At 42.2% G+C, this 26,601-nt stretch overlaps 2 protein-coding genes across 4 annotated transcripts in view; one reads left to right on the top strand and one right to left on the bottom strand.

Moving 5' to 3' along the window:
* Positions 1-229: 229 nt before the first annotated feature.
* On the top strand, positions 230-6,249 carry GMNN (geminin, DNA replication inhibitor). The gene is made up of 7 exons (XM_026842134.1): positions 230-265; positions 526-589; positions 2,403-2,501; positions 2,880-3,018; positions 3,667-3,749; positions 3,825-3,935; positions 5,507-6,249. The coding sequence occupies exons 2-7, from the start codon at positions 533-535 to the stop codon at positions 5,702-5,704; spliced, it is 687 nt and encodes a 228-aa protein (XP_026697935.1). The 5' UTR covers positions 230-265; positions 526-532; the 3' UTR covers positions 5,705-6,249.
* Positions 6,250-10,636: 4,387 nt separating this feature from the next.
* RIPOR2 (RHO family interacting cell polarization regulator 2) overlaps positions 10,637-26,601 on the bottom strand; it is a 109,682-nt gene continuing 93,717 nt past the window's right edge. For 2 of the 3 annotated variants that reach the window (XM_026842100.1, XM_026842102.1), the window contains 9 exons: positions 24,459-24,643; positions 22,473-22,641; positions 20,908-21,043; positions 19,812-19,973; positions 18,658-18,816; positions 17,431-17,633; positions 15,854-15,937; positions 13,702-13,792; positions 10,637-12,260 (listed from right to left, as the gene is read on the bottom strand). In XM_026842100.1, coding sequence (XP_026697901.1) covers positions 12,160-12,260; positions 13,702-13,792; positions 15,854-15,937; positions 17,431-17,633; positions 18,658-18,816; positions 19,812-19,973; positions 20,908-21,043; positions 22,473-22,641; positions 24,459-24,643 — 1,290 coding nt within the window. In that variant the 3' untranslated portion in view covers positions 10,637-12,159. Of the gene's footprint in view, positions 12,261-13,701; positions 13,793-15,853; positions 15,938-17,430; positions 17,634-18,657; positions 18,817-19,811; positions 19,974-20,907; positions 21,044-22,472; positions 22,642-24,029; positions 24,101-24,458; positions 24,644-26,601 lie in introns of all 3 variants that reach the window. The other variant, XM_026842101.1, reaches the window with a different exon arrangement.

Genomic DNA, 26,601 nt, shown 5'->3' with positions numbered 1-26,601 from the left:
CATGTGTGGTGAGGTTGGGGGGAGCTCCGCTCCGTCTCGGTTGAGCCATTGGGGGGGCCTTAGGCTTTCATGGCCGCGTTTGGGTGTTGGCGGGCTCGCTCCTCGCTTCCCCATTGGCCGCGCCGCCGAGAGGGGCGGGGCGATGCGGGCTGGTCTGGCGGGAACGGAAAGGTGCCCCCTCCTTCTTCCCCCCCCGCCATCTTGGGTGTGCGTCTGTGCCACCCCGCCGTCCCCGTGGAAAAGCTTAACGGGGCTCTGATTTGTGGTGGGCTAATGTGGCAGCGCTGATGGCGGCGGCTCGGGGTGTCTCTTCAGGGCTTTGCCTTTCTAGCGCCCTTGCAGCTTCTGTCTCGGGTCGGGACCCAAAGAGGGGCTCCACAGGCTTTGGAAGAGCCTGCTGAGCACGCGATTCATAACTGAATCACAAGAGTTGATAAACTGAAACTGTAATATTCAGTAACGACTGACCTCGAACTTCGGTTGCAGCCGGATATTACTATTTTTTTCTTTTACTTTTTCTTCCAGTGATCCTATGAATTCCAAAATGAAAGAAAAACTGAGTGCAGAAGAATCATCAGGATCTTTGCAGGTATAGGCTTTAAAATCTTGAAGCTAGAATATGGGAGCAGATAAGGGCTAGGAAGTAGAAGATAAGGTTTATTAAGAGTATCTCAAATATAGAATTTGCTTTGTTCTGAGGTTTGTACTCAATTCTCCGGGAAATAATCCCTCTGACACAAGTTTTATATCCAGTGAAGGAGTACAAAGGGATCTGTTGCAGTGTGCTTCCACCTGGCTTACGTCCTTTTGGCATGAGTAACCTCCTGGCAGTTAGTGTGGCTTGGGAACATGCTGTCCTACTTGGGCATACAGGCTTATGACCACTTTTCTTATTGCTCAGTAGGTCCTTCTTACTTTGACACTGAGCTTGCTGACTTTCCGTGTGATTTTTTTTTTTAGGTGTTGGCTACTTGCCTTGATTTGGTTACTGTGTCAGTCTACCTGCTAAGGAGTTGTAGAGTGGGTTCTGTAGTCTGCCCCTTTATAGGGGTGAATTTACTAAGCTAAATCTGCTTTGACTTGAGCATGCTTTAACAGAAGTATCTATGGAGGTAGTTCTGTTTCTGAAGTCACGCTCATGAGCCATAGCTGCTTTGGAATTGGTGAAATGCTTGAAGGATTTAGGTTTTTAAGAGGTGACTAATAAGTTAACTACAGTTTATATCTATTCCAGTCTCTTCTGTTAAGAGTCCAGAATCTTTTTATTGGACTTTTTAATGTAGACCCTAATTGGAATTGTACAAGTACCATGTAAAATAGAGGCTAGTAGCCTTCTCTCATGAGGGATAGGGTGATTGTAATGGAAATTTCTGGTATTAATAAAGATTGCCAATTCATAAGTCTGATTAATACACATGGTAATCTTGCCCTAGAGTGACTGTAGGGTATAAATGCCACAGTGTGGCTTTTGCACTTTCAGTGGGTTAACTCAGGTATTAGTCAATAATTTCTTGGCAGAGTATACTTAACTAACCTTCAATAGCAGCAAGAAGTGTCTGTCACACGGTGTGATTCTTGTTCCCACAGCAGTTAGTGTTTGTCCTGTAGTTCAACAGTAGGATAATTGGTGGCAGAAACTGCCGTGGGAACTCTTGTCATATGAAGTGCAGTGTGAATCGGTAACTTTCTCACGCTGCTGTGGCATTGTATTCTGGCTATTCTTGCTTGGTTGTCTGCCATTGTTTGCTGTCCCGTGGTGGCAGTGTAACCAACCCTATCAGAAAGCTTTAATGCAGGAAATGGCTATTTATGCATGACAGGAAGGGTGATAAACATACTGTATACAAAACAATAGCCTGTCTGGATCGAAGCAAGGAAGCTTTATATCCATTTTAATGGATAATCTAAGCAGCACATCTGTTCAAATCGTCACCACTTCAGGGTTTGTTCACAGGTAACAAAAAGCTGCCTGATCTGTGTAATTGCACCACAAACTTACAATTGTAGTTTCTTTTGTCTCTGTCCCCCGAAGTCTAATACTGCTGTTGTCAAATGCAACTTTAAGAGCTTCAGCTAAAGTTCTTGTGTCACTGCAATGTAACTGGCTATGTTTTTGATATAAGACCTGTTCAAGTTCCTTTAGGTAGGGTAAGGGTGTTCTAAGAGGGACTGAGCATAGCTTCATGTGATTATGATCTGTCACTGCTACAAATAACTAGATCCTTTTCTTAACACAAGCCTTAACATAGACATATAGACATTATGAGGTTTGTGCATAGGCATGACATCTTTTTGTCTTGAAAAGATGAACTGTGGGTTACATTAATGGAAGCAAGACAAATTCCTAAGTTTCATTTCGTGTAGAGGAGAGTGGCAACCATCTGAAGCTTTTGTCTTTTCAGAAATACCTCACAGACACCACATGCAATGCTGCCCCAAGACGGACTCTTAAAATGATTCAGCCTTCAGCAACAGGTTGCCTGGTTGGCAGACGTAATGAGGTATGAGTTTAAAAGATGTGTAGTTATTTCTGCTCAGTGAAATGCTTTTGAACTTTTAACTGAAGACATAGATTTGGAAAATATGTATAATCCACTAAGTAGTGTCATACAACTTAAGGTTACTATTACTTGAGTAATGAACAATATTAAAACCAAGCAATTTTGGAGTATTTCTGGAAAATGTATAAGACTTTTCTTTTGTTAAGCCTATGGGTATTGAGGAAGATGTCTGTAAACTAGAACTATAATGTGAAGGAAGTAGGGCTTCCTACTGAAGAAGACTTTACTTGCAGCTATGAGTGAACAGACTTAAAAGTTTGTATTTTTAAAAAAGCTGAAATGTTGCTCTGAAGTTAAACCTGCCTGTGTTTTATGCAGAAGAAATCTTCAGTCAGAAGGAAACTATGGAATAACAAGTTCACCTCAAAAGCTTGTAAAGCTGAGGTGTCTGTAAACAAGGAGCAAGAAAATGAGAACATGAATGATGTTGTTCAAGCTGTAGATCTCATGATAAAAGGTATGTGGTAATTCCTGAAATGTTTTCTTGCCCTTATTAACTTTGAAACACAGTTCCTTTATCAGTTAGATAAGGGCTTTATGGGTGTTTTTTGCAATGCCTAGCAGGAATTGATACTTATCCTTGGTAGTATAGTAAATACAGTATAGATATCTAATGTTTAAGAATGTTTATGGTAACTAGTAGCAGAGAACCATTGTGTGCTGCAGTGTTAAGAAGTCCTGTAGTTTGTTACTTTGGCTTGGTGCTGAGCTTTTAAGTGGCTCATAATTTGAAATGAAAGACTGTTTTGACCAAGTGTGCTGTGTGCAGTTTCTCCGAACTGTTAAGCCCAATATGGACAGTGACTTGGAAATAAGACTTAGGTCTTCTACAAAGTACACATTAAGACTGACACTTGCACATATGACCATCTTGCAAAGTCTGCTGCAATGTTTGAAGCAGCTTCTTGAAGCCTCTGCCTGTACAGCCATTAATACAGTGGAGTATCTGTTTTCTGTAACTTTGTCTTTAGTTGTAGATTTACAGCTAATGTCTGAGAATACACTACATAGTGAGCTCTTATCACAGTTTAGAGAACACTTGTATACTTAAGGTGATCTCAAGAGTTCAGTTTTAGCACAGACTTATTGTAGCTTCTTACTTCAGGAAGTCCTTCATCTCAATATTGGAAAGAAGTGGCTGAAGAAAGGAGGAAGGCTCTGTATGAAGTGCTTCAAGAAAATGAAAAGGTAGCTAGTGAAAGACAATTAACTTTACCACTGGATATTGTCTTCCTGTTTTAACACCTTGTTTTTTCAACTCAGTTGCACAAAGAAATCGAACAGAAAGATGGTGAAATTGCCCGCCTAAAAGAAGAAAATGAAGAGCTAATGTCCCTTGCTGAACATGTGCATTATATGACCAGCTTGGTTGAGGTACTTAAAGGAATTTTTAGTTAATGTTGTGGGATGAAAATGTGAGAAACCAGCAAAGATTTTTAATGAATTGTGACTTCTGTTTTGTGTGTTTACACAACTTTTCATTTTAAATTACTGTCTGACCTGTTTCCTGCAGGATTGCTTTAATCCAGAGGCATAAAGCCCCTTCTAGGGGATGAGTTTTTCCACCTTGGAACTCACAGGAGTAATGAGAATGTACTAAGAGCAATGTTTTCTGAAGGGGAGATTCAACCTGTTGTCTTAACAGAACAGGCTTTGCATGTTAGAGATGGGGATGAGGGAAGGAAGGGTTCATTTTTCACTTTTCTGAGATGACTTAAATTCAAATTTTTAGTAGGTTGTGTGTAGCTACTGGCTAAATGAAGTGTTTGTACTGGCTGTGTCCTTTGAGGAACTTAACTTGAAACAGGGGCACAAAGAGGTGCTCCCTTCTCCCTCTCACTGTTCCAATGCTCTTTAAAGTCAGGGTTTCACCAGGGACTTACCAGTTTTGTGAAGGGCTAATGCACAAAGTCTGTAGGGTTCACAAACCTGTAAGTTTCAAAGAGCTTCCTCTGAGAATTCCTTGGGGTCAGATAGTTGTCACTGATTCCATGCCTTCTCTCCCAGGAGTAGATTTTCTGTAACAGCCTCTGAAGCTGTGATAAATACATCGCTGTGGAACTTTGATACTAAAATTACCATCTAGATGGTTTTTGTAGGGATGAGAAGCTGGGTGCCTGGCAAGTGCCCTGAATCTCTGATTAGACTGAGGGGGTGGAAACAAAATGGAAGACTATTGCAAGCAACTTGATTAATCAAGAAGTAAACTTGATCAGCTTAATTTTTAGTTAGTGCAATTATTTAGATCAGTCTTGAAAGACTCCACTAATTTGCTACACTTGAAATTTTTTTTGGTGTTCAGGGAGTGCTGCTTGTTAGTGATAAGCCCACAGACAGTAATTAAATGACTTAAGGACTTAAAGAACTAGTGAAGTTGGAAACTTCTCTGCAGTTCCTCAACAGTCAAGTTCACTTATTAGTTGTAAGTTGCTCATGTCTGAGGCTTTAATGAGCCTTAAGACATCAAACAAGCAAGCAGCCTCTTACAGTCCTGTTTTTCTTCCTTGGATCAGATGAGGTGAGGAACTTTTAATTTGATCAAGTGCTAGAAGCTCTTGGGTCTTACAGTTCATCTAGACTTAATGTAGCTTCATTATCTCTGATTAAATATTATGAACTGTTATAACTTTTCTAAAATTAAACCTATTATAGTACTGTAGTAATATTTAACTTGAGAAGATGTTTCCCATATTTTCAGGTTGCTTAAGATAAAATGTGTCCTATGGAATAACCTCAGGAGGACTTCACAGTCAATAAAGCAGCTGTGGTCTGTGAGTTAGAGGTAGCAGTTTGAGTTCGTGTCTAAGATTTTTGTGACAGGAATGTTTAAATTATATTAACAATCTCCAAATGAAGACAATTAGTTTGTTTAATTCAATATGCACAGTCTTATTTCACTGGCTTTTAAGTAGAAAAACTATTAAGTTCACTGTCTTCTTTTCTAGAGGCTAACTGGGCAAGCACCTGACAATCTTGAGACAACAAAGAGTCTGGCTCTAGAGGAATCCAAACAAGAAAATGAAGAGCTTAACTGTGGAAATGATGCAGACAGCACTTCTGAAGGGCCATCACAAGTACCATGTGGCTTAAGGGAGAGTATATCAGGTCTTGCCTCAAAGGAAGCAAATAATTTGCAATTGTAATGCAACCCTTTAAATAGGCTTATGTGTGTGGCTTTTAATTGCAGTCTTCCTCTTGAAAGGATATACTAAAACTTCTCAGGTACAGAAACGCTTGTGGAAGCATTACATATGTTTTTAACTGGAATTATGTAGGAGTGGCAGCATCTGGATACTGTGTAGAAAACCTACTACAGGCTGCACTTAGTTGCTTGTATAAAATGCAAATACTTTGTCTTTAAAATTATTGTGTAAATATCTGATCTGACATGATACATGAAAGTTGATAAATAAATCTTTGCCTTACCAAAAGAGCCTCTTATTTGAGTGGGGAATAGCTAGTTCTAGGCTTGTCAGTTGTGACTACTGTAGATGGAAGCTTTCAAGTTTTTTAGGCAGTGCCTGGGCAGTTAAGTCCTTAAGAGATTTCCAGAATTTTGGAGAACAGAGTGGTTTTGGTAGATAGGGAAAGCAAAATAAAACTTGTGTGCTATTGATGAGGCTTCAGAAAGTCCAGAATGTGTAATAAGTCAAGATCTAAAGTTAAGATTTATGTTTTTGGGGGTTTTTAAATAATTACCTCTGTCTTTCAAGGGAGTCTTTTCCAAGGTGTATAGGTGAAAGCTTAAGTAGAAGGTATTAGATGGTCTCTTTTAGAAATACACTTATTGGCTTATAAAGAAAAGGTGGTGTGTTCTTGCTCCTAGTAACAGAACTGAACTAGGTGGAGACAAAGCAGCCAGTGCTTCAGAGCTATTCTGAAAGGAAACTCAATGTTTTCAAAGTACTGCTCCGGCATATTTACCGAGAGATGAGATGCCTTTTTACTGAGATAATATTTTTGAAGGGTTTACAGGACTAAAAAACACTCTAAAACTTTGAGGACCTTATCTGGTATCCATGAGAGGAGAAATACTTGCAGTTGAAAGCACTGAGGTAGAAGGGGAGGTTTTCCAGTCCTGAGTGAACTCAGCAGTTATTATGTAAGTAACAAGGTCTTCCCAGGATAGGCTTAAAAGATGGTGGCCATTGCAATATCTTGTGAAGAGCTTCAAGCTGGGCGGCTTTTAGGAGGCAGAGATAACTGGAAGGATTCTGGTTAATGGATCTATCAGGCCTTACCAACATGGGTGCTTCAGAGTATGTGTGAACACACCCATGGAGCTATCAGATTGGCACCTTTTGTTTCCTTCTGTATCTTGCTCTCCCAGTGGGTGTCAGTAAGTTGATAGATGTTTCACAACTGAAATCAGTTGTGACATTCAGGGAATGTCAGAACCATTGTAGGAAGTAACACTCCTGGCTCCCATTTCACCTTGAATCTTGTAACTACAAGATGAGGCATCATATTTTCCTGACAACTTTGTAAACAGGATTACACCTTCCAATGAAGGGGACTTGTGCAGCTGAAACATAGCTACGTAACAGCTAAAAATCAACATCACTAAAGACAAACTTTATATCCAGCTGAATCGCAGAGAACATTCTGTCTAGCAGGATAAAATAATCAGTTCCGGAACCTAATGCAGAATGTCATTCTTTCCCAGAAGTCATAAATGCTTTTGTGCACCAGCTTAACCAGCATGCTGACTCCTTTTCGTTGCAGAGACTATGGCCACCGTATCGTCTTTCACTGAAACATCCTGAGGCTGCTCAGAAGTGGGTGCATCTACTGTGTCCTAGCACTTCTCCCATAAAATGTGTGCTAACAGGAACAGAATTTCAGATATGTAAGAGTGAAGTGGGGGGAGATTGGCCATTTGCAGGTGTCAGATGTTTCAGGAAGGAACAGCTGTGCTGGGACTAGCAGAGCCAGGCAAACTGTGGGGTGGGTGGATGGTTTGTGTGAGGAAGAACTTCTAATTGGTTTAGCAAAAATAACAATTTTAGTGTGAACACCCATTGTATTTAAGACAATGTGTGGAGTGAATTAGACCATAATAACTGCTTGGCTGGCCAACTAACTAACTTGGTGGTTGGCATTGTGCTGCTTACATCAGAGCCTACAGCACTGTCATCTGTTGCAGCCTGTGCATAAGTAGAGAAGTTGGTCATTGATTTTTGCAGGTAGGCATGACGCAGGTTCATTTACTTTTCCTTAAGGGCCATCTGAGGAGGTTTTCAGAACAGGATTTGAGATTTTGAGCATGTTTGCAGATCTGCCAAGGTGGTGTTTGCAGTGCTCTGTTGTTCTTGAGACTGAATTGCATTGTTATCAACACTTTCTTCACCGGAAAGTGTTTATTGTACATTGTTAATTTCTCTTTCCATTCTTGTAATAACACAAGTGGTTCAGCAAATAGTAATGGTGTTCTGAGAAACTTTAATTTGCTGCTGCTTTGTTGATCTGCCAACAGCTGCCTGTAATGAAATGTGACCAGCTATGTTTGGGGTCAAACCCTTGGGTGTGATAATACCTCTGTTGTACCCCCGAGGGCACTGCAGCCACTTGAAGTGGGGTGCTGTGGATCGTATCAGCAGGATAATTCCATTACAGATCAGCAAAGCAGGGGTCCATATTTAAAGAGATACAGTCTGGCTTATTCACTCCTAATTTTGAATGCTTAAAGTCAGCAATATTCTGTATATAATGGACTGCAGCATAGGGTAAAGGTATAGTAGATACCTTTTCTGAAGGTATACTGGGTACAGGAGAAGTCCTACTGATAGGCTGCCCAGAGTTTCATGCTTCTAACTTACACTGCTGCTATATTTAGGGTGCTATAGAGGCACTACAGGTTTATATCTCTTAGGCAAAACAGACAGTAACATCATGGCAGGGTTAGTAAAAACCACCATAGCTCATGAAAAACATGAGGTAAGACTTAAGCCACTAACAAAACTACCAGTCAAACCCCTTTCCTGAGTGCACTTTTCCTGGTGGGCTCCCTAACTCTGGTCTGCACTGTTGCTGAGTTACTTTGGTACAGGAACATTTTCCTAACATACTTTTCTGGGGTGGTACAGACCTTTACATTTGCTGAGTCAACCTGCTGCAGCCCTAAAAAAGGTTTTATAATTACCACCTGCTGGTTCCTTCTTTGCTAGTTGGTAAGCATCTGTTGTCTTACATTCACCTCCATGTATCTGGTTTCCTACTCCACAAAGGAGAGCTCTTGCATTAATGTGGTAGGAAAGGGCAGCTTTATCAGCTCTGAGCATTAAAACATCTTAAGTTACAAGACAAGGATAGGGTTTGGTTTTATTTGCCTCTGGTTTCAGAAGATTTAGGGTTTGTTCACTTTTTCAAGGGTTTGTTACCCTGATGGCAGAAACTTGAGGGATTTTGTTTGGTTTTGTTACAAATTTAAGAGTTATTCTCTTTCTATATGTTGTAATGAATCATGTTAGAACATGATTCTTTGTTTTATTATCTAAAATGCTCAAAGTGAAATTTAGCCTCTATACCTCCCAGGTTCAAGTTTGTCAGTCTCAGATACCACAACAGGAAATAAATTTAGGCTAAATGTTCCCACTAAAATTCCTGTGAATTTCCTCATTTACTTTTTTGAGCAGTATTTGCTCCTGTCTGGTTTGTATGAGCTGTATACATGGTTTTTAATGGTTATAATGGAGTAGCAGATCACTTTAGGTTAATAAACTTTGCAAAGGGTGGATTTAAACCACAGTGAGATGAAAGATATAATTAGATGTAAGGTTCATTTGACATGGTACCTGTGTATGTGATCAGCCTTTTGCTCTCTGCAGCTTTGGCTCTCTGCTCCACAGACAGGTCTTTGTTCCCCAGGTCTGTGCCATAAGCCTGAATATTTGCAAAAGGGAAAGGAGTGTCTTCTGTCTGAGATGAGTCTGTCTTCACAGAAGGGGAGAAGGAATCAGTGAAAATTTGGTAACAGTTCTGGAGCATCTTCAGCATATTTTCTGCTTGTCCTTGTGGAGCCTTTCTTCATAAGCATCTTGAGTGATACACAAAGCTGCTTTGCTCCGAACTTACACTAGAGGTAGCTAGAAATGTTGCTTGCAAGTAAACTCATTCAGAGTGACAGTTCAGAAGGTAGTGCCTACAACCTGATGACATTGTAGTTTTTGCTTTAATAAAATCATATTCTGTGTTGTGATACACAAACTACAAGCAAGCTTATGACAGATGGTATGTATTACAGGTAGGAGCTTTTGACAGCTAGGGGAATATAAGCATATTCTCATCTCTTTAAATAGTGTATGCCTCTTGCTGATGCTCTGGGACGGGAGCAAGGGCCTGCATACGCACACTGAAGCAACAAGAGAAGGGATACTGAGAGGGCACAGTACTCCCCTTGCTTCCACGATAGTATTTTTGTTTAAAACTGGCTTTTTAAAAAATGTGCTTTGGTTCACCTCAGGTACAACTAAGCAGTAGTTTTCGCTATACTTTCATCTCTACTCTTCTTACTTTTGTGGTTTGCATGTTTATTTCAGTTACTAAAATAGCTTGCCACTTACCTCATGGCCAGCAGAAAGATGAAAATGCAAGAGTTGGGTATATTAAAACACAAGCTAGTATTGTACCATTTCTCCTCCTGCACAAGAAGATGCAGTTCTCTGTCCCCCCCTTAGGCAGTAGTCCTTGCTATGTGTATTGCTCACTTGCTCTAATTTAGATGTTTTTGTAAGATCTGAAAGTAATGTTCTTCTAAGTCTTAACAAAGTTGATATGGTACAAAACAAACTATGCTGTAAGGAATCTAGCTGATGATTTCACATAATTTAGCTAAACTGTTTTGAGATTGTCAAAGTCTTGTGACTGGGCTTGAGAAGACAAATACTCCCTACAAGCCTTTTCCCTTAATATGATTAAACAAAACCCTAATAGTCTGCCCCAAATCCAGCTGTGAATAATGGATGTAAGAGCTACCTATGATATAACTCCCTAACATGCATGATGTTTGATGGTTGTATGAGCCTCACAGTGGAAAGGCTGCTGATAGAAATAGTGACTATACATATGGACTGATGTGCTTAGTAATTAAAAATAATCTTTATTATAACTTAAATGTGATAGGAAATATGGTGAGTACAAATGCCATGAAACTAAAAGCAAAAAAATAATAAAAAAAAGTCAGTACAAAAGGACACCTTGGAAGAATTCAGCTGATGGGATAGGTGTGGTATAAAAACCCTAACATGGTTATTTCACCTTCTGCAAAAAGTCTATATGCCTCAGTAAACAAGTAAGCATTTTGAACTGTACAAAACGTACTTTTTTAATTAAAGGAAGAATATATATATTTATAAATATACAGATATGTACATTGTAACATTCACAGTAAAAAACCCAAAACAACCCCTGCCTGCCAATGTGTTTGGCGCACAAGGCTTCCTTTTGATGCGAATTGTTTGCAATCTTTTCTATGTAGTCTATGCAAATTTGGATACTTTTAATTGACATCTAAATAGCATTTCATGCATAACAAACACAGTACAGGAACACTCTTCTGTTAAACTCTATTCACCTCCTCTGTTAACTTAAGGCTGGTAATCAACAATTTGAAGCACTTTCTGTTTGTCATCCTTGCAGTGAGTGGGTGGGGGGGAATGCATTTACTTCACCCTCTGTTTATTTCTGCCTCTGAGGTCCATTTCAGTTTGTTCTCATTCTTTATATTGAAATCACTCTGTAGGAACTATGATCTGCTAATTAGAGTGTATTAAATCCAATCCTGCCTCAAACTTAGAGGACCAAATGGCTTTGGAGACTTGTGCCATTAGCTGTATTCAGTCCTTCTCAGAATAAATAAATGCACTTCACCTTTTCATTTAGTTTTCAGAAACCTACATGATTGTTTGATCCCCCTCACAAATCTATGGATTAATGATGGCTTGTTGCTGGAGGGCAGGAGAAAGGAAATAAAAGACCAGTGGAGGCATTTAGAATGAGTCACCAAAGTGACACCTCCCAGGGTTTACATCATGCTGTTTCTGGAAGCAAAACTTGAAGAAACTTGTTCTGTATTTCATTACTGAGACAACACTGAGAAAGCCGAGTGGTGCTCCCTGCTGCTGGAGTGTTGCTGGGGACACTGCATGGTAGCAGATGCTTAGCTCAGTGTTGAAGAGAAAGCTGCTTTGCTGTCCTGCTCAGGTGACCGTCTACTTGTCCGTGTTAGATACGGTATCGCACACCTCAAGCTTTCACGACAACTTCAAGGAAGTAAATGTAATAGTAAAATATATGAAGACGCCAAATTCTAAAAACTCGCAGAAGTTTGTTGAGGCTGAATAACTGCAATTACATTATTTGTTACAAATCAAAGTATTGTTCCTCAGCATCCAAACTGTTCCATCATGAGCTGCAAGGAGGAGCCAATAGGAACCCTTAAGCTGGATATTGGATTTTGCTTTTCCTTAAGAAGTCTGTAAATTGCTACATTTTGAGACATTATAATAGAATTCTTCAAAGTCTTCCTTCTGCTCCCCATGCTGAAGTGCAGCTCCATCCTACTTTAATGCTTGTTAAATATAGTCAGGTTCTTTTCCACCTAAAAAGCCGTGGCTGCTTCAGTTCCGCGGCGGCTTCCAACTTTAACAAATTCCCGGGGAAATTTGTCGAGTTGTTCGTATGCCAGTCTCCCATCTTCACCTGAATGCAAAATGTTGAAGCATAATAATGTATTATATCAATGCCCCACAATATTTAAAATACTGAATTCTCTGCTGTTAGAAAGTACTGATCTGCCAGTAACTTCTTCCCCTCCTTAACATTTATCTTGTTGAAGGCAACTTCAGAAATTACTTGGAAAAAATTAAACATGCTCTGAATGTTCAAATTATTATTTTTTTTAATTTTCTCATGTAATTTGCTGGGTTTATCTAGAGCAAAACAAACAGATGTGGCTTGTATGATTAGATGACAGTATCTGTACACTTGTCTTACTAAATGACCTACAGTGCTTGTCAAGGTCTCAGCTGCAGCTGTGATATACTTGAGGCAGATGATGTTTATTCACTTCTACTTTGGACAATATAAAGTTTACCTATGGCTTGCTTCCTGGCACTTCAAAGAAGTGAGTCTAGCCACTTATATACCCCTGAAAAAGAGGCGGTGTATATTTGCTAAATTTAACTATTTGTGTCACTTAAACCCTTTTCTCTTAGATACTGTCATCTATATGCACCTGAAAATAGCAGTGAGCTTAGTGCATTGAATTGGCCATTAGGAACCAAAATGGTCTCTGTATGTTGTCTAGAAGAATGACAGTACGCTCTTCCAGCGTTTTCAAAAGTGTGCCCAGGCTAGTTGTTTTATAACCTGAGCAATAACACGTCCAACAGCAGAGTGAATTCCTGCTGAACTGGTGAATGAAAGTATACTTGAAGAGTTTGCATAACTAAAATCACAGACTAAAATCATATGTCCAGAGTAGAAATTTATGCCTTGCCTAAATGCCAGAAAAATACCATTTTTCTGTGCCACTGAAGTACTGGTGCCTTGCAACTGCAGCCACGCTTGCAGTCACATGCTGCTATTGAAGCTAAGATTACAGGTTAATAAACAGGGTATCTGTTGTCTTAGGGACAAATGAGGGTCAATGCAAGGTGCCTGAGGTACTGCGTGAAGGAGGACTTACAGGCTATGGTCTGTCTGACTAAGCATATAAAAATAATCTAGATTAAATGAACCCTTGGCAGTCCTAATGGCACTTGAGAGTGTAACTATGGCACTACAGGGGTGATAGGAGGGGATCCCCAAAAGGATGGTGTATTAGATGCAGCAGGCAGTGTGCCCACCCTGCCTCCTTGAGGCTGCTTGGTTTTCAGATTCATTATAAATTATTTCTGTTGATTGTCTTCTCCTTTGCTATTTTCCCTTTTCTACTTCCCCTTACAGACTCACAGAATTCAATCTCTCTCTTTTTATGATTTTCATACGGAATTCTTTTAATAATATGTATTTTCTAACTGGTTCGAGTCTCCAGGTGAAGTTTTGTTTCAATTTAGAGTCTTGTGTTTGTATAACTCACGTGTCTTACATGCTGCTCTGTTAAAAAAAATGAAATACTGCTCTAAAACAGGCAACTCACCAAGGGAGAGCAGAGTTTCAGATGCCACTTTTCTGATATCTTCATTGTCAGACTGACAGAGCGTGACCAGCATTTTAATACTCTCAGTAGCCTGGAAAGTGCAAAAAGAACAGCATTGGCACCACATAGTACACTGTGGTTTTAGTTCACAGCCTTGCATGGAAATAGAGACCATCCTCTGCACTGCCCTTCCTACTCCAAGGGAAGGGCCTTTGTGGAGAGACGAGGAATGGGGTTTCGCTGAGGGGGAGCATCTACTAGGAGAAGGCACATTTTCTGCTGTCAGTCTGAACTCTTTCTAAATTTCCTACCCTATGTGCTACAGGTGTAAATCTGGCTGACCAGCTACGTCTGCTGCTTCTGACTGTAGGCTGGGTGATGGGCCATGGGACAAGGCCATAAATGTGCCAAGGTAAGGGTATGGCAGGGAGAAGACCAGGAGACAGGTGTTGAGAGAATGAGTTTCACAGTGAGCATGTCAAGCCTGGTGGGTCTGAAGAGGCTGTTCTTTCCAGCCTATCTGTGTCCACAGGGACGATGGCTGGTCAGCCCAGTCACTTCATCGCAGGCTCTTTACCAACACCTGCACTCACCAATGTTTCCACCTTTTTGCCTCGCCTCTGCTATTTTTGGAAGAAAGCAAGGAATATCCCTGGTCTTGGCTATAAAAATGTCAGGCCTTTGGGGAGAGCAGCTGTCATAGTGTCTCTGGCAAACTATTTAACATGACAAGAAGAGAGATGAGTGAAAGGAAAGGCAGGTACTGCCCCAGCAAGATGTGTGAAAGAGGTGATGAGCCAGAGAGTCAGTATTTGTATCTGAGGGGCACAGGTCTGGTCTATGGTGCTCTGAATGAGGGCTTAGTTACCAGAGCCACTAAATCTCACCACCCTGTCCTCAGCATGGTGGCTTGTGCTTGAGGCAGGTCTGCGATGGGTGTACAATGGTGACTACAGCTTGAATGCTTATGAGTGATGGGGCCACAGCAACACAGAGCTTGCCACAATCTGCAAAACCTCTCAGAGATTTACAGTGTGACCTTGTGTGGTCAACGTGGTTTGATGAGGATGAGACTGCCAGTGAGTTAGATCATCTGCAGTCACCTATCTGTTGTAGCATTCCCATCTCTGAAATAGTATCTCCCAGAAAGGCTTCGGCTTTTCCTTTGAAGATTCCAAATGACAATACTTCTCCTCAGTAGTTTTTTTGCCCAGGAATTGCCATTCTCACTATTCAAATTGCACCAGAGCGACACTGCTCCAGTTAAAGATGTCTCGCTCCAGTTCCCATGACTGGTTCCTAGTCTGCCTTTTCCTGACAGATCAAAACCCCCACTGCACCCTGCACATAGTAGAGGTGTAATGCTCCTCACCATTGCCTCTCGGGGGTGCCTGCTAGCATCTTGTTTATGGGAAAACAGTTTTTTTCATATTTAAATAATACTGGATTATGTATTATTGGATGGCATCAGTTCTGGCTGGGATGAAATTACATTTTAGAGCTGTCTTCTCCAGGGGACAGTTTTGAGGGAAAAATAGTCAGTCTGCAGCTGGTCTGTCTCACAGAACATGTTTTTTTGTCCCAGTGTCCCATACCAGTCAGGCTTGGGCAGCTGCTGTTTCCTATGTCTCTATACAGCCAGAACAAAAGTACATTTTTCCTTCACATCCTGGAAGGGAGTGCAGAAATGGTAGCAGATGCTAGATGAAGCTGTAGTGCCCAGATGTAGCAGTTATCTGTCACAAAATGAGCTGTGACCTGTCTCTCCCCGTCTCTTCTACTGCTGCAACCCACATGCATTACAGCTAATTTTATCCTGAGAAAGGATTTTATTCCCTCTCAGTACTCTATGGGTTTTTTTTTTTTTCTCTATGATATGGAAGCAAGTCTCCTAAAGTCAATATGAGAGGGAGGAAAAAATAATATGCAAAAGATAAACTTTGTCATCATCACAAAGCCTGGCTGTTTTTGCAATGAAGCTTCCAAACTGTTCTGAAACAGCACAGTATCTGTAAAAGGATGCAGTGCAGCAATCCAAACCAAAACCCACTACTGCTGCTGCTATTGCAATTTCTATTTTGTTGTTTGTACCTGTCAGATGTCCTTTCTTTAAAGTAAAACCAAGTGCCAGAGTGAATTCCTTGTTTCTTACCTTGAGGTATCTTAGAGCCAAGCAAGCTGCTTTCTGCAGCTGGAGGTTGGGCTGGGTTAGTGCTTCACAGTAATAAATCAAGGCCTGAAAACAGATAAATAAGAGTAGCGATGAAAACATCTATGCCTGTGTAGAGCAGAAGGGTGGAGCATGGAGGCATTGCTACCCTACTATAGGGAGAGGGATTGTAGTCTGCCTCCCTGACAGTGAGCACGTAGGATGGAGAGGCACAGCCCCTGCTACAGGTAACGTGGTGGAGTAATTCCCCTACAGCAGCTCCAGGCCAGGCTTTACCAGTTATAGTTTAGTAGTCTCAGGCCAGCTTTAGGTGAGGAAAAGTTCATATTAAAGTGAGAAGCACAATCTGGCACCCTTGAGGGCCTTTCTGCCAAAGAACCTTAAATGGCTCAAGAGCTAACCCCCGAGATGGTCTCTAATGTAGGGATAGTAATGAACAGGCTGAGGTGGACCCCAGGGAGACTGAAAATAACTATTACAAGGTCAGCTTGAGCTGCTAGACCAGTTTACTGCTTGGACCTAGAAATTAGTAGCTACTGCTGAGCAAACAAAAGCAGTGCGAGCAGCAAATCTCAGTGGCAGCTGTCTGTGTGATGAACTTATCTGCAGCATAAGTCTGCGTTAACGCCCCTCACACAAGGTGCCCTGTGGTCCTTCCTGCAGGCAGTGAACCAGCTATCAGCTGTTCAGCTGAACTTCTGTTCTGGAAGAAGGTTATATTTTCACTGAGATGCTGCCTCCATGAAGCTGGGGATGGAGGATGGTATGAGATACCAAGAGGCTGCAAAAATGGAAGATGAAATGGGAGGGCAAGCAAAGAGGGGACTGCATTGACAGAGAAGAGCAGCAAAGAGCGAGCTCCTTTTTCTCTCCCCTCTGCCCTCCTTCCACCACTCTTCCTCTTCCAACTGCCTTTTCTTTTGCTCTCTGCTGACAGGGAATGAGGATAGTAGCGAAATGTCTGGCATGAAAGAGTAGAAGTCGATCCCCCATTTCTTCTTATTCCTCTCCTCCCTTCTCTTTATTTTCTGTGTTTAATCTGGCCCTGCTTGTTGCTTTTGGTATCTGCAATAGACTCGAATCTTAGATCTCACAGCTGAGCTGTGTTTGCCCAAAGCAGTCTGTCCCCTCCAGAAATGGTGGGAGGTCCCATAGGTGCCAGCCTCCTTTGGGAAAAAAATTAAAATTTCAGATCTACATCTTTGCGTGCTGGTGATGCTGGGGACTGTTGCCTTGAAGCCTTGGACTGAGGCCAAGTCTGACAGGCCATCAGAAATGCTGAAGTGTGGAAGACAGCTGGAGAGCACAGCACTCAGTAAGGATTTGCAGAGTTTTAGTTAGTACCTGTTTAGTGTAATGACAGGTAGAAGCAGACTGGCATAATGACAAAACCAGACTTCCATATTGGCAGAAAAATTAAGACGGGGAACCCCTCTAGATCAGTTTAAATCAAGCTTGGAGAAATTATTTTATATGTGTAGACATTTGAGACACACAGGCAGAAAAAATGTCATGATGACACAGGTCTGTTATGCAACAGGTGATTTCCTGCCACTTACCTTCTCCCTGAAGTGCCTGTTTTCTGCAGTAGCTGTCAGAAGTGATGCCACAGTCTCACTGACTTCATTTTTATTTTCATTGAGAAGTAAAGCCAAAGCTCTCAAAACTTCTTGCTGTGGTGGAAGGTTATTGGAGTTTATTTTGGCCACATTTTGCTGCAGTTTTCCATCTTTCACTGACTGCAGCACCTGAACCACAGAGGCTAGAAGTACAAGAGAAAGGTCCTTGTTACTTACTTTACCGTCTCAGTATTTCAGATTGCTCCTTCCCCTGCTAGCAATTCTCAATTTATACTATACAAAGGAAGGACATGAAAAAAATCCCCATATGAACAATTGCAGCATTACAGTGTGTCTGCATGGGGAGATACCTGGGCTTTAAATTGGGCTGGTTTCTCAGACATTATTCCAAAGGAAGAGATGAGTTAGATGGGCTAGATGGGACAACTGCAGCACTTAACACCTACCCAGAGATATGGGGCCTATCTGTCAAATCTTCACTTTCTGCTGGAAGATGAAAAGCCTCCCTGTAGCAAGCAAAACTCAATATTTTGTCAGTATATTGACTTCTAGAGGATCTTTGTGAGAGTTTTGCTAGGTGTGCTGATGTCTGCCATGAAGAGCCAGGGCTGAAATGACTTTTTCCTTCCAGGTTTTTGAGCAAAAGCTCCCCAGTACGCCCAAATAAATATGAAAAACAGGCGAGGTTCTTCAAGCTCCCTCTCAAATAGAGAAGAAAACTTTGCTTGCCAGGGATTGCAGTCCAGCATGCTCTGTGGAGTGTCTGCTTCTCTCTTTAGCTCTCGGTGGCAGACCCTGCCAAACACTGAGGTGCTGTGATCCCTTGGCTCCCGAGAATTGCTCAGAACTTCAGAAGGTCACTCCGTAAAGGATAGTGAAAAACTGGAATGTTATTCAAGTTGCAGGCACAGAAAAACTTGGGCTCAGCCCACCACCATCAGCTATTTCCTAAAAACTAACTCTTTCATCATAATTTTTTCCCATTCAAATATGTAAATAGAAATGATGAATGGTGTAGCTGCATCATCTCCTTTCCCTTGATATATACAACTGTTCAGGTGCATTCAGACTTAGTATCCAAGGCACTTCTTTGTCTCCTTTCACCCTTTCTTTTCTAAATCAGCCTCAAGGCTGAAATGTTTCATGCTGAGCTCAGAAGGACACCAATGTATTCCCCCATTATCCACCAGAATTTATGTACCCTACCTTCTTTTGCAAGCTGCAGCAAATAGCTTCCAAGGTCATTAACACTGTGGCTGGCAAAATAATTGTAATACTGAAAGATGGTAATGATCTCGGAGGACATGCTGGAGTAGAGGACAGGCTCCGTTCGGTCCAGGATCTGAGACACCAGGATTCTGAAGACTGCAGGCAGCCACAGACAAAGGGACATCTTAGTGAGAGCAAAAGCTGCTGGCAAAATGCCATAGTTCATTTCAAAGCCAGAAAGAACAAACCATATATTTGCAAAGCTAGGTATTTCCCAACGTTTCTAACCTCAGCTGTGGTTAGGTTAGAAGCTAGACAGACCTTCTCCCTGTCTAGCTCTCATCACCAGAGGGTATTTCTGTAAGCCTGAATCTCTGTCAGTTTACAGATGGCTAGTGCAGCTTCCTATCCAATCACTACAGCATCCTTTCTACCCAGTCAATATCCTGAATCACTACACGCATATCCACATGCACTGCCAGTTACATCTCTGCAATGCCACTGAAGTAGGGGAGATGCACACAGAAGCAGGATTTGACTTTACTTGTTTTTAAGTTCCTGTGTGAGCATGTGGCATGCAGAGAGGTAGTCCGAGGCGCTGTCGGTAGCATGCAGCGGGAAGGAAAACACTGCCCTGTGCAGGCATCTGCAGTGCAGGTGCCCACACGTGAGCAAGTCATCCTACATCCCCCCTTCTAGCCCAGGGAGAGCTAGTCAATGTGGTACATCTATGCCAAATATAGGAACCTATATATTCAGATAGACTCAGATGCATATTAATTCCATGCCAGTGAACTGTAATAGGGCATGGACTTTATACAGACTCATAAAATTAAGTGCAAGGATTCCTACTTCACTGAAGCACTTACAAACCTGTATTTGGGAACTGACTTGCTTTCTAATTAGCTCACAAACCTTAAACCAGTATGTCTTGCCCGCTGACCTCACCTTTTTCTCCTATTCTGATCTGATGATTCTGGGCCAAAACTGTTTCAAGAGTTGTAGCATTAGTTTTCAAATGAGATCTTGGAGCCATGGCCAAACAGACCTCCAAGGGGTTGGAAAACAAAGCAATGAAGGTTGAGTAAAGCCCAGTACACAACTCTTCTCCATTTTGATGACTGACACAATTTTTTTGCAGCAGTTGGTACCTGTTTCTGCAAATCCTGGACACTCCTCATTCACAGTGGTAGCAAAATTGATATCCAGCTGCTTCATCATCTTGTCTGCAGATGTGTGATACACTCCTGAAGGGCCAGTACACTTCATCCAGAAAGCCAGCAGTGACAGCTTCTTGTGGAACTCTGGAATTGCTGGAGGAGAAGACAAAATGAATGATGAAACAAAGCTGTGCTGGAAGCATCGACTTCCAAAAGAGAAAAGATGGGAAGAGTGGAGGAAATTTTACCCCAGCCCACTGATGGACAGTTACTGTTTGGTGGGTTGCCCTGTGACATTACCTTTACAGTGCGTGATCATGTGCTCACCCCAAGTTTGTAACATGTTGTTTCCGTTTCCCATGGTAGGATGTGAGAAAATTTGCCCCTGATCCAGTTCTGAGCACTGATGTCTCATTCTTCTAACTACCACAAAATACTAAGGGAATACTGCAAATGGTCTGCACAAGACTGGTCTGTGTCCCAGAACTGCTCTGTGGTCTTGGGTAAGAAGTCAGTCACTCAATAGTCTGACAAGCAGAGTAAATAAATACACCATGTTGTATTTACCTATCCTGTCAGAGTGCTCATGAGGGTGGGTAACTACGTGTTTGTGAAACTCTTCCAAGGTATTGAAACAGATGCAACAACAAGAAAAATAACTAAATAATTCTCTATAGAGATGACTAAAAATAAAACATAAAATATTCAAGGAGTTGTATTATGCCTCTCATAATATCAGGCAGATTCTGCCTTTCCTCAGGAAAGAGAGGTGGTGGAAGAATTTGGCTCTTCAGAGGTGCCAGCATCCCCCCACCTCACTGCAGCAATGACCTCCATGCATCTTCTGCACATCAAGCAGGGTAAGTCCCTGCTCTTCTCACTTGCTTCTTCCTGGAAGCCAGTGCTGAAGATAGAATAAGGCCCCTGACCAACTCTGGTGACTGCCACATCTACTGGTAACTTGTGTTGACCTTACTACAGTGGCATCTGCTGCAGTGACGGTGAGCTCTGCGCAGTGATTATTTCAGCAGGCATGCGTGCCCAAACAAACCCTTTTCAGAAGGAAACCCCCTAATTCGTCTCTTACCATCAGTAAGGGAGGTGATGTTTCCCAAGTTGTCAGTGGTGATCTCTGCAATATTCTCCATCACGAGGATCTGCCTGGACAGCTTATCCAGCAGGTCTCTTGCTACAAATGGTGTTTTACTGGAGAACACAATTTGCTGGTGAAGACAATATGGGAAGGGAAGAAAAGGAGTCATTGAACATCTCAGAAAACAACAAAAAGCGCCGAAACATGTGGCACTTGAAGAAGCATAATGGCAAATTCATTGCCTAGAACCACTGGACCTCCTTAGCTTCAAAAGTTTTTTGTCTCTGGGATATCTTATGGTCTCGGTTCATAGGCATTGTTGCTTCTATCTTTAACATCTACATCCAGATATAGGCAGTTAAATATCCAAGCAGCCTTTTGCATAAGTAATTTCTGATTTATACACTGTGCAAAGCTAAACAAATCCATCATCATAAGCCTCAAAGTCAGAAAAGAATATTAGTCTGACTTTTGTGTGACATAGGCTGTGGACTTTCAAGACACACCTGTCTGGAGGCAGACCACAGGTTGCTCTTTCTCCACTCTGTTTCAGCTCTGATCAACTACCCAGGTGCCTTTATTAATTTGGTGCTTTCGCCTTGCTAATACTCTCTGCTGTTGATATTTGCATTTTCCTCAGCAGTCCACGTAAATATTGTTCATATCAAATCTGCTCAATGTGTGGACATGGTTCAAGCTTGCCTCCCCAAGTGCATATGTACTGTGTACTCTTGTATTTAAGTCAAAACCCTTCGTTTTCTCATACTTGTGAGTCAGCAGAGCATCCAGCTCAGCACTAAGGGTGACGGAATCAGGATCACTCTACATTGCTTCAGGGGGTCTTTGGGAAAACAAAGCTAATTATATGTAAGGTGGAGGAGTCAAGTAGTTGCAATGAGGAAGCTGCAGTATGTTTTGATTTGTCAGGGAAATCCTAATGCCCTCACTTGCTGCAGGTTTAAAATCACATTTTCTGTGCTTGGGGTCTGAAAATACCCCTCTAAAAGGTTGTGACAATTAGTTGTGAGCACCAACAGACAATTTCAATGTCCTAGGGGAGCTGTCACACGCTGCTTTCGCTGTGTGTGTTGCAGACAATCTGTCCAGCTCACATCCAGACATTTGTTTCTGCTCATGAACAACAGCCTTGTCCGAGGCTCAGTTAAACAGTGGGGTCACAGGCTTCTGGTTTACCTCTGAAGACATGGGCTACCTTCACTGGGAACAGATCTCATCAAGGACCTCCTGGTGAAGCCAGTGGACATTTGTAACCCAGAGCAGGGGCTGCCCTTGTCACCGGCTGTGCTGCCCATCAGTCCTGCTGGGTGGCACCTGCACAGTGCCCCATAGTTTGCACATCAGGCCTGCTCTGACAGGTCAGGACAGAAACGATGGAGGCTTTTCTGGTGTCACCTCCACCCCAGCATGGCGGCTGTCCCAGCCCTGTGCTCCCGCGAGCATCACTGCCCTTGCCAGCCGGCTTGTACCCCATGTTGCGAGCACACCAGTGCCTGCAGGGAAGATTTTAATATATGCCCTAAATGAGCTACGCCCGGTACCTGAATGAGCTGTGTGCAATACTGCAAGTGCTTAACTATGGTTATATCGAGGCTGTCGTTCCCCGTGGTGAGGGGCAGAGGGCTGCCGGCCACGCTGGTGCCCACGCCCGTGTCCTCGGTGAGAGCTTCGCTCAGGTGGCCTCTGGCTTCTGGGTGCTCCGTCCTGTAACTGGGGAGGGATGAGGGAGGTCAATGCAGGGCCAACCATTGCCGCGGCAGACACACACACACGCTCACTCAGGGCGACGAGCAATGAGCACGGCAGAAGAGCTGAAAGCAGCCAGAAACCTCGCAATGAACACATCATATCACAGAGGAGCAGTGCCCACCGAGGGAACAGGTCTGTGTCCCCTGACTGGTTCACCTTTGAGAGATGCAATGCCCTCAACAGCAAGTCTTTTTAACCTGCAGTTAGTGTTGCTTGGCAGTGACAGTTTTCTCCCATCTGTTGGTGAATCATCTCCCCAGTCGTTCTGGATTAAGCACCATTACAATTAGTGCCACCCCAAGCACCAAGCTGCTAAGAACAGCCATGTGCTTTCCGTGTCTTCCTGCTGCCAAATTTAGTGCTCATTGCAGAAGGAAAAGAAAACCACTGCTGGATTAAGAGACATGATGTTTTCATATGCTGTTTTAGACACAACAGGTACACTTTACTTTGCCAATCGTTCTCTGTAACAGCGTAAAGCTAGTCTTACTGTGTTTTAAATCATTATTTCCAACATTGCCTTCTTGTCCAAATGATCCTCCCTATGTCCAAATGCAAAGCCCCAGGTCAGTCCCAAGATTGCAAGTGTATTTGGCTGCAAGTTAAGAAGTTTCAACACTTGCAAGCTTTACACTGAGTCACACACTTACAAATCTAAAAATGGAAGCGGGAATCTACACTGTCTGGGGAAGAGCCAGAGGGGGAAAAAAATGAAATGTTAACTTCTACTTTCACTTAAAATATTTTAATTGACTTCTAAGTTATCTTATAACTAACTTAAGTTTCTGCTGCTTAAATTAAATTTATGCTGAAGTGCCTGGTTAAAGCCAGATCCTTAAATCAGTGCAGACTGAACTGAGCTCAGAGTGCCAATTTAGCAAGCAACACACTTTTCCAGGTTTTTCTTCCTACCAAGTCTTATTCTGGAAAGGGGATATGCAGTGAGATTATGGGAACTGCATGGTAGTTACTTGTTTGTACTCAAAATTGTACTCAAAAAACAGGCCACAATAAGCTGCAAGAAGTATAGCTGGTTGGAAAGCATGGGGTGCGAGGGAATCATGTTTGGTTTTTTTTTCCCCAGCTCTAGTGCCACATGTGCCTGCTGGGCATCATGTCAGCTCTGGGGATGCAAACATGCTTTTAGGATCTAATGATTGAAACACAGCATCTTAAGGTCACAAGACAATGGCAGACCACGGCACAAACACCACAGCTTTTTTGCTTGTTTGTTGTTTGTTTTTTTTTTTTCCCTCAGAAAGACCAAAAGTGATGAAAGAAGGGCAAATAACACGCAGGGCCATGAACAGAGTACCAGTCATCACTCTTACATTCCAAATGAAACCTACACCATGCTGCTTAAATCTGGCCCTGTGTTACTGTTACTGACAAGCTTAATCCACTGCAAAGACTCATTCGGCTAGAGAGAAAAGACAAAGGGAGGGGGGAAAAACCACAGAGGAATTAGTAATTACATCCAAGGAAAACCAGGTCCAAACCTATGTCAAGGAAGAGGCTCTGCCAGTATTGATGTCAGCTTAATTTAATTTACCCTTCTCCTTTGGAGGACAGATTGCATATATTTGAACAGGAAAAAAATTATCCTGGAAGCTAAAGATTTTGTATGCAGCAGCCACAGGGAACCCTCAAACCCTATAAACTCATCAAGGATTAGTCAGTCTTCCTTGAATAATGTGTGCACCGGGATCCCCTGTTAGCGACAAAGAGCTAGGCTATCGGTTTGGCATAAGCACAGCTGGCAGTTACTACAAACTTACCTATTCTTCTCAATCTCAGTATCTGAAAATACTGAGTCTGCACCTCCTCCACCATTACAAACCTCCACACCACCACCATCCTCATCATCAAAGTCAGAGGTGTTCAGGAAATCAAAGCTTTCTAAAGCACTTTCAACTGTTAGACTTAAACTGGAGGACCTGCTTCGGCTTACTGCTGGCTTGCACTGCAAAGGCAGAATGAACCAATGAAAACCCCATATATTAGCTACTACTGAAAGAAAAGAAAATAAAAAAGGATAAAGCTTAAAACTTTCAAATTCTTCATTTTATTTTTAAAACTTCATTTTATTGGGTCTTTCATTTCAAATCTTCATATTCATAGCATACACAATCAAAGCTTGAGAACTGGAAAAACCCTTCCATTCCTCCTCCCCATCCTACCCCCTCTCTTCCCCAGAGGAAAACTCTCAAAGGCAAAATTTGATGTGTTTTACAGAAACGAGAAGTACAACTTGAATCCAAGTGACAGATTTCGGCGTCCTCCAAAAGAAGAGATGGCAATTAACACAATGGAAGTTGAAAGGGGAAGGCACATTCCATAATTTCTGTTCTAGCTCCAGAAGACGATTTATACATACCAATGGCACTATTAGATTTATTCCAGATGTAACTCCAATGGACCTTAGCAGTAATTCATCTGGTCCCATATCTGCAGATTCATGGGATGAGAGGACTTTGTGGCCTTTGAAGCCACACGGCTTATCAAGGAAAAGCCAATCAGGCATCCGATTCTTAGGTGACAGAGAAAGGCAGTATTGTAACTCAGAAATTAACAGTGCTAGAGAGAGGGGAGCCATCCCATCTCACTGCTGGGAAGAAATGCGACAGAAACCTTGCTGTTGCTGTAGGAAATATCAAAGGCCCTGGTCCCATGTGGTGATTCATCCAGGACATGCACACAAAGTTGCTTCCAGGGTCACCTTGCAGGATCAGATGTAACCTGAGGGATCATCTCCGTTGGTTTGTGCAATGACTTCAACACCTTTATCACTATGAGATTATTTGATCAGAAAGAGATAGGAGCCACTAGTGCCATTACACAAACCGTATCTTCCAGTCCCAGGCAGGAACCAGGATTTTGTCTCAGCTTGTAGAAAGAAATGCATTGGCCTCTGTGTTCAGACTCAGCACCAGCTCCTCTAGAGCTGAGGGGGCTTGGAGTTCTGTTTCCAATTTGTTTGCGCACAGTATTAATGCTATAATGGTCATATGTTGGCACTTACGATGCTTGACTCCTTAAACTGACTGTACAGTCATTAGCTGATCAAACACACTTCCCAACACATCTGTGACACAGGTGGGTGCTGTATCCTGCTTCCTCTGCAGCACTGATGGTTTTAGCTACCATTTCTTTCAGGGCTGGTAGTGAAGCTTCTTCAGGCAAGAGCAAATAGCAACACGTGGGCTTCTTTTCTCTGCCCATCTAATATGGCCAAGAGAGATTTCTTCAGCCACAGCTGGACTCAGCTAAACCTTTTTAAGTCAGGAGCCCAGCACAGCTGCTGGTGATGCTGAGCATTGGTCTGCAAGCTGACTGATAGGCAACACGCAGACATAAGTAGATCTGGAATATGCGTCCTTCTCAAGTTTGCAGAAATCCTGTCTGCACACGTCCGTCCTCTCTCCCTCCCATCCCATGTCTGTCCCTTTGTAACTTCTGATAAAAAGGAGTGTAAATAGTACAAGCTGCAGAGCAGCCACAAAGTTAAAAAATAATAATAATGGTAGCCTTGCCTGCTTGAACCTCCTTGGGAAATAGTGCAAGAAACAGGAGCTGCAGGCTGTCAAAAAAGCACTTAACTTGGGAAAGTACCATGCAGCTGCAAGCACCAATGGAAACAAGGATGCTAACAAAGTTTCTTCATAAAAAGATAACGCTGAAGGATAAATGCTTCCCTCCTTCTTCCTCAGGCGTGTTTTTGAATAATGATGCTTAAATGACTAGTAGACCAACTTGCACATGAATATGAAGCATTTGAAATGATTATTTCCCATATAATACTCTTTGCACAGTAATGCGTCATGAGTTATTCATGGGGGAGATACAAGTCACAGTGATCAGCAGTAAACGTATTAATAACACACATGCGAAACCCTTTTCTTTCTATTAGAAATAGACAAT

The sequence above is a fragment of the Athene cunicularia genome (assembly GCF_003259725.1).
Source record: "Athene cunicularia isolate RWA chromosome 2 unlocalized genomic scaffold, athCun1 chr2_part1, whole genome shotgun sequence".
NCBI classification, from domain to species: domain Eukaryota; kingdom Metazoa; phylum Chordata; class Aves; order Strigiformes; family Strigidae; genus Athene; species Athene cunicularia.
Note: the sequence above shows the minus strand (reverse complement) of the source record. Positions and strands in the feature narration are given on the sequence as shown.

What these genes read in the sequence shown, in the direction of transcription:
- GMNN (XM_026842134.1), top strand. Translation starts at nt 533, where the DNA reads ATGAATTCCAAAATGAAAGAAAAACTGAGTGCAGAAGAATCATCAGGA. An exon ending in TGTAGATCTCATGATAAAAG is followed by an intron (nt 3,019 to 3,666) that starts GTATGTGGTAAT and finishes TTCTTACTTCAG; the next exon opens with GAAGTCCTTCATCTCAATAT. An exon ending in ATATGACCAGCTTGGTTGAG is followed by an intron (nt 3,936 to 5,506) that starts GTACTTAAAGGA and finishes CTTCTTTTCTAG; the next exon opens with AGGCTAACTGGGCAAGCACC.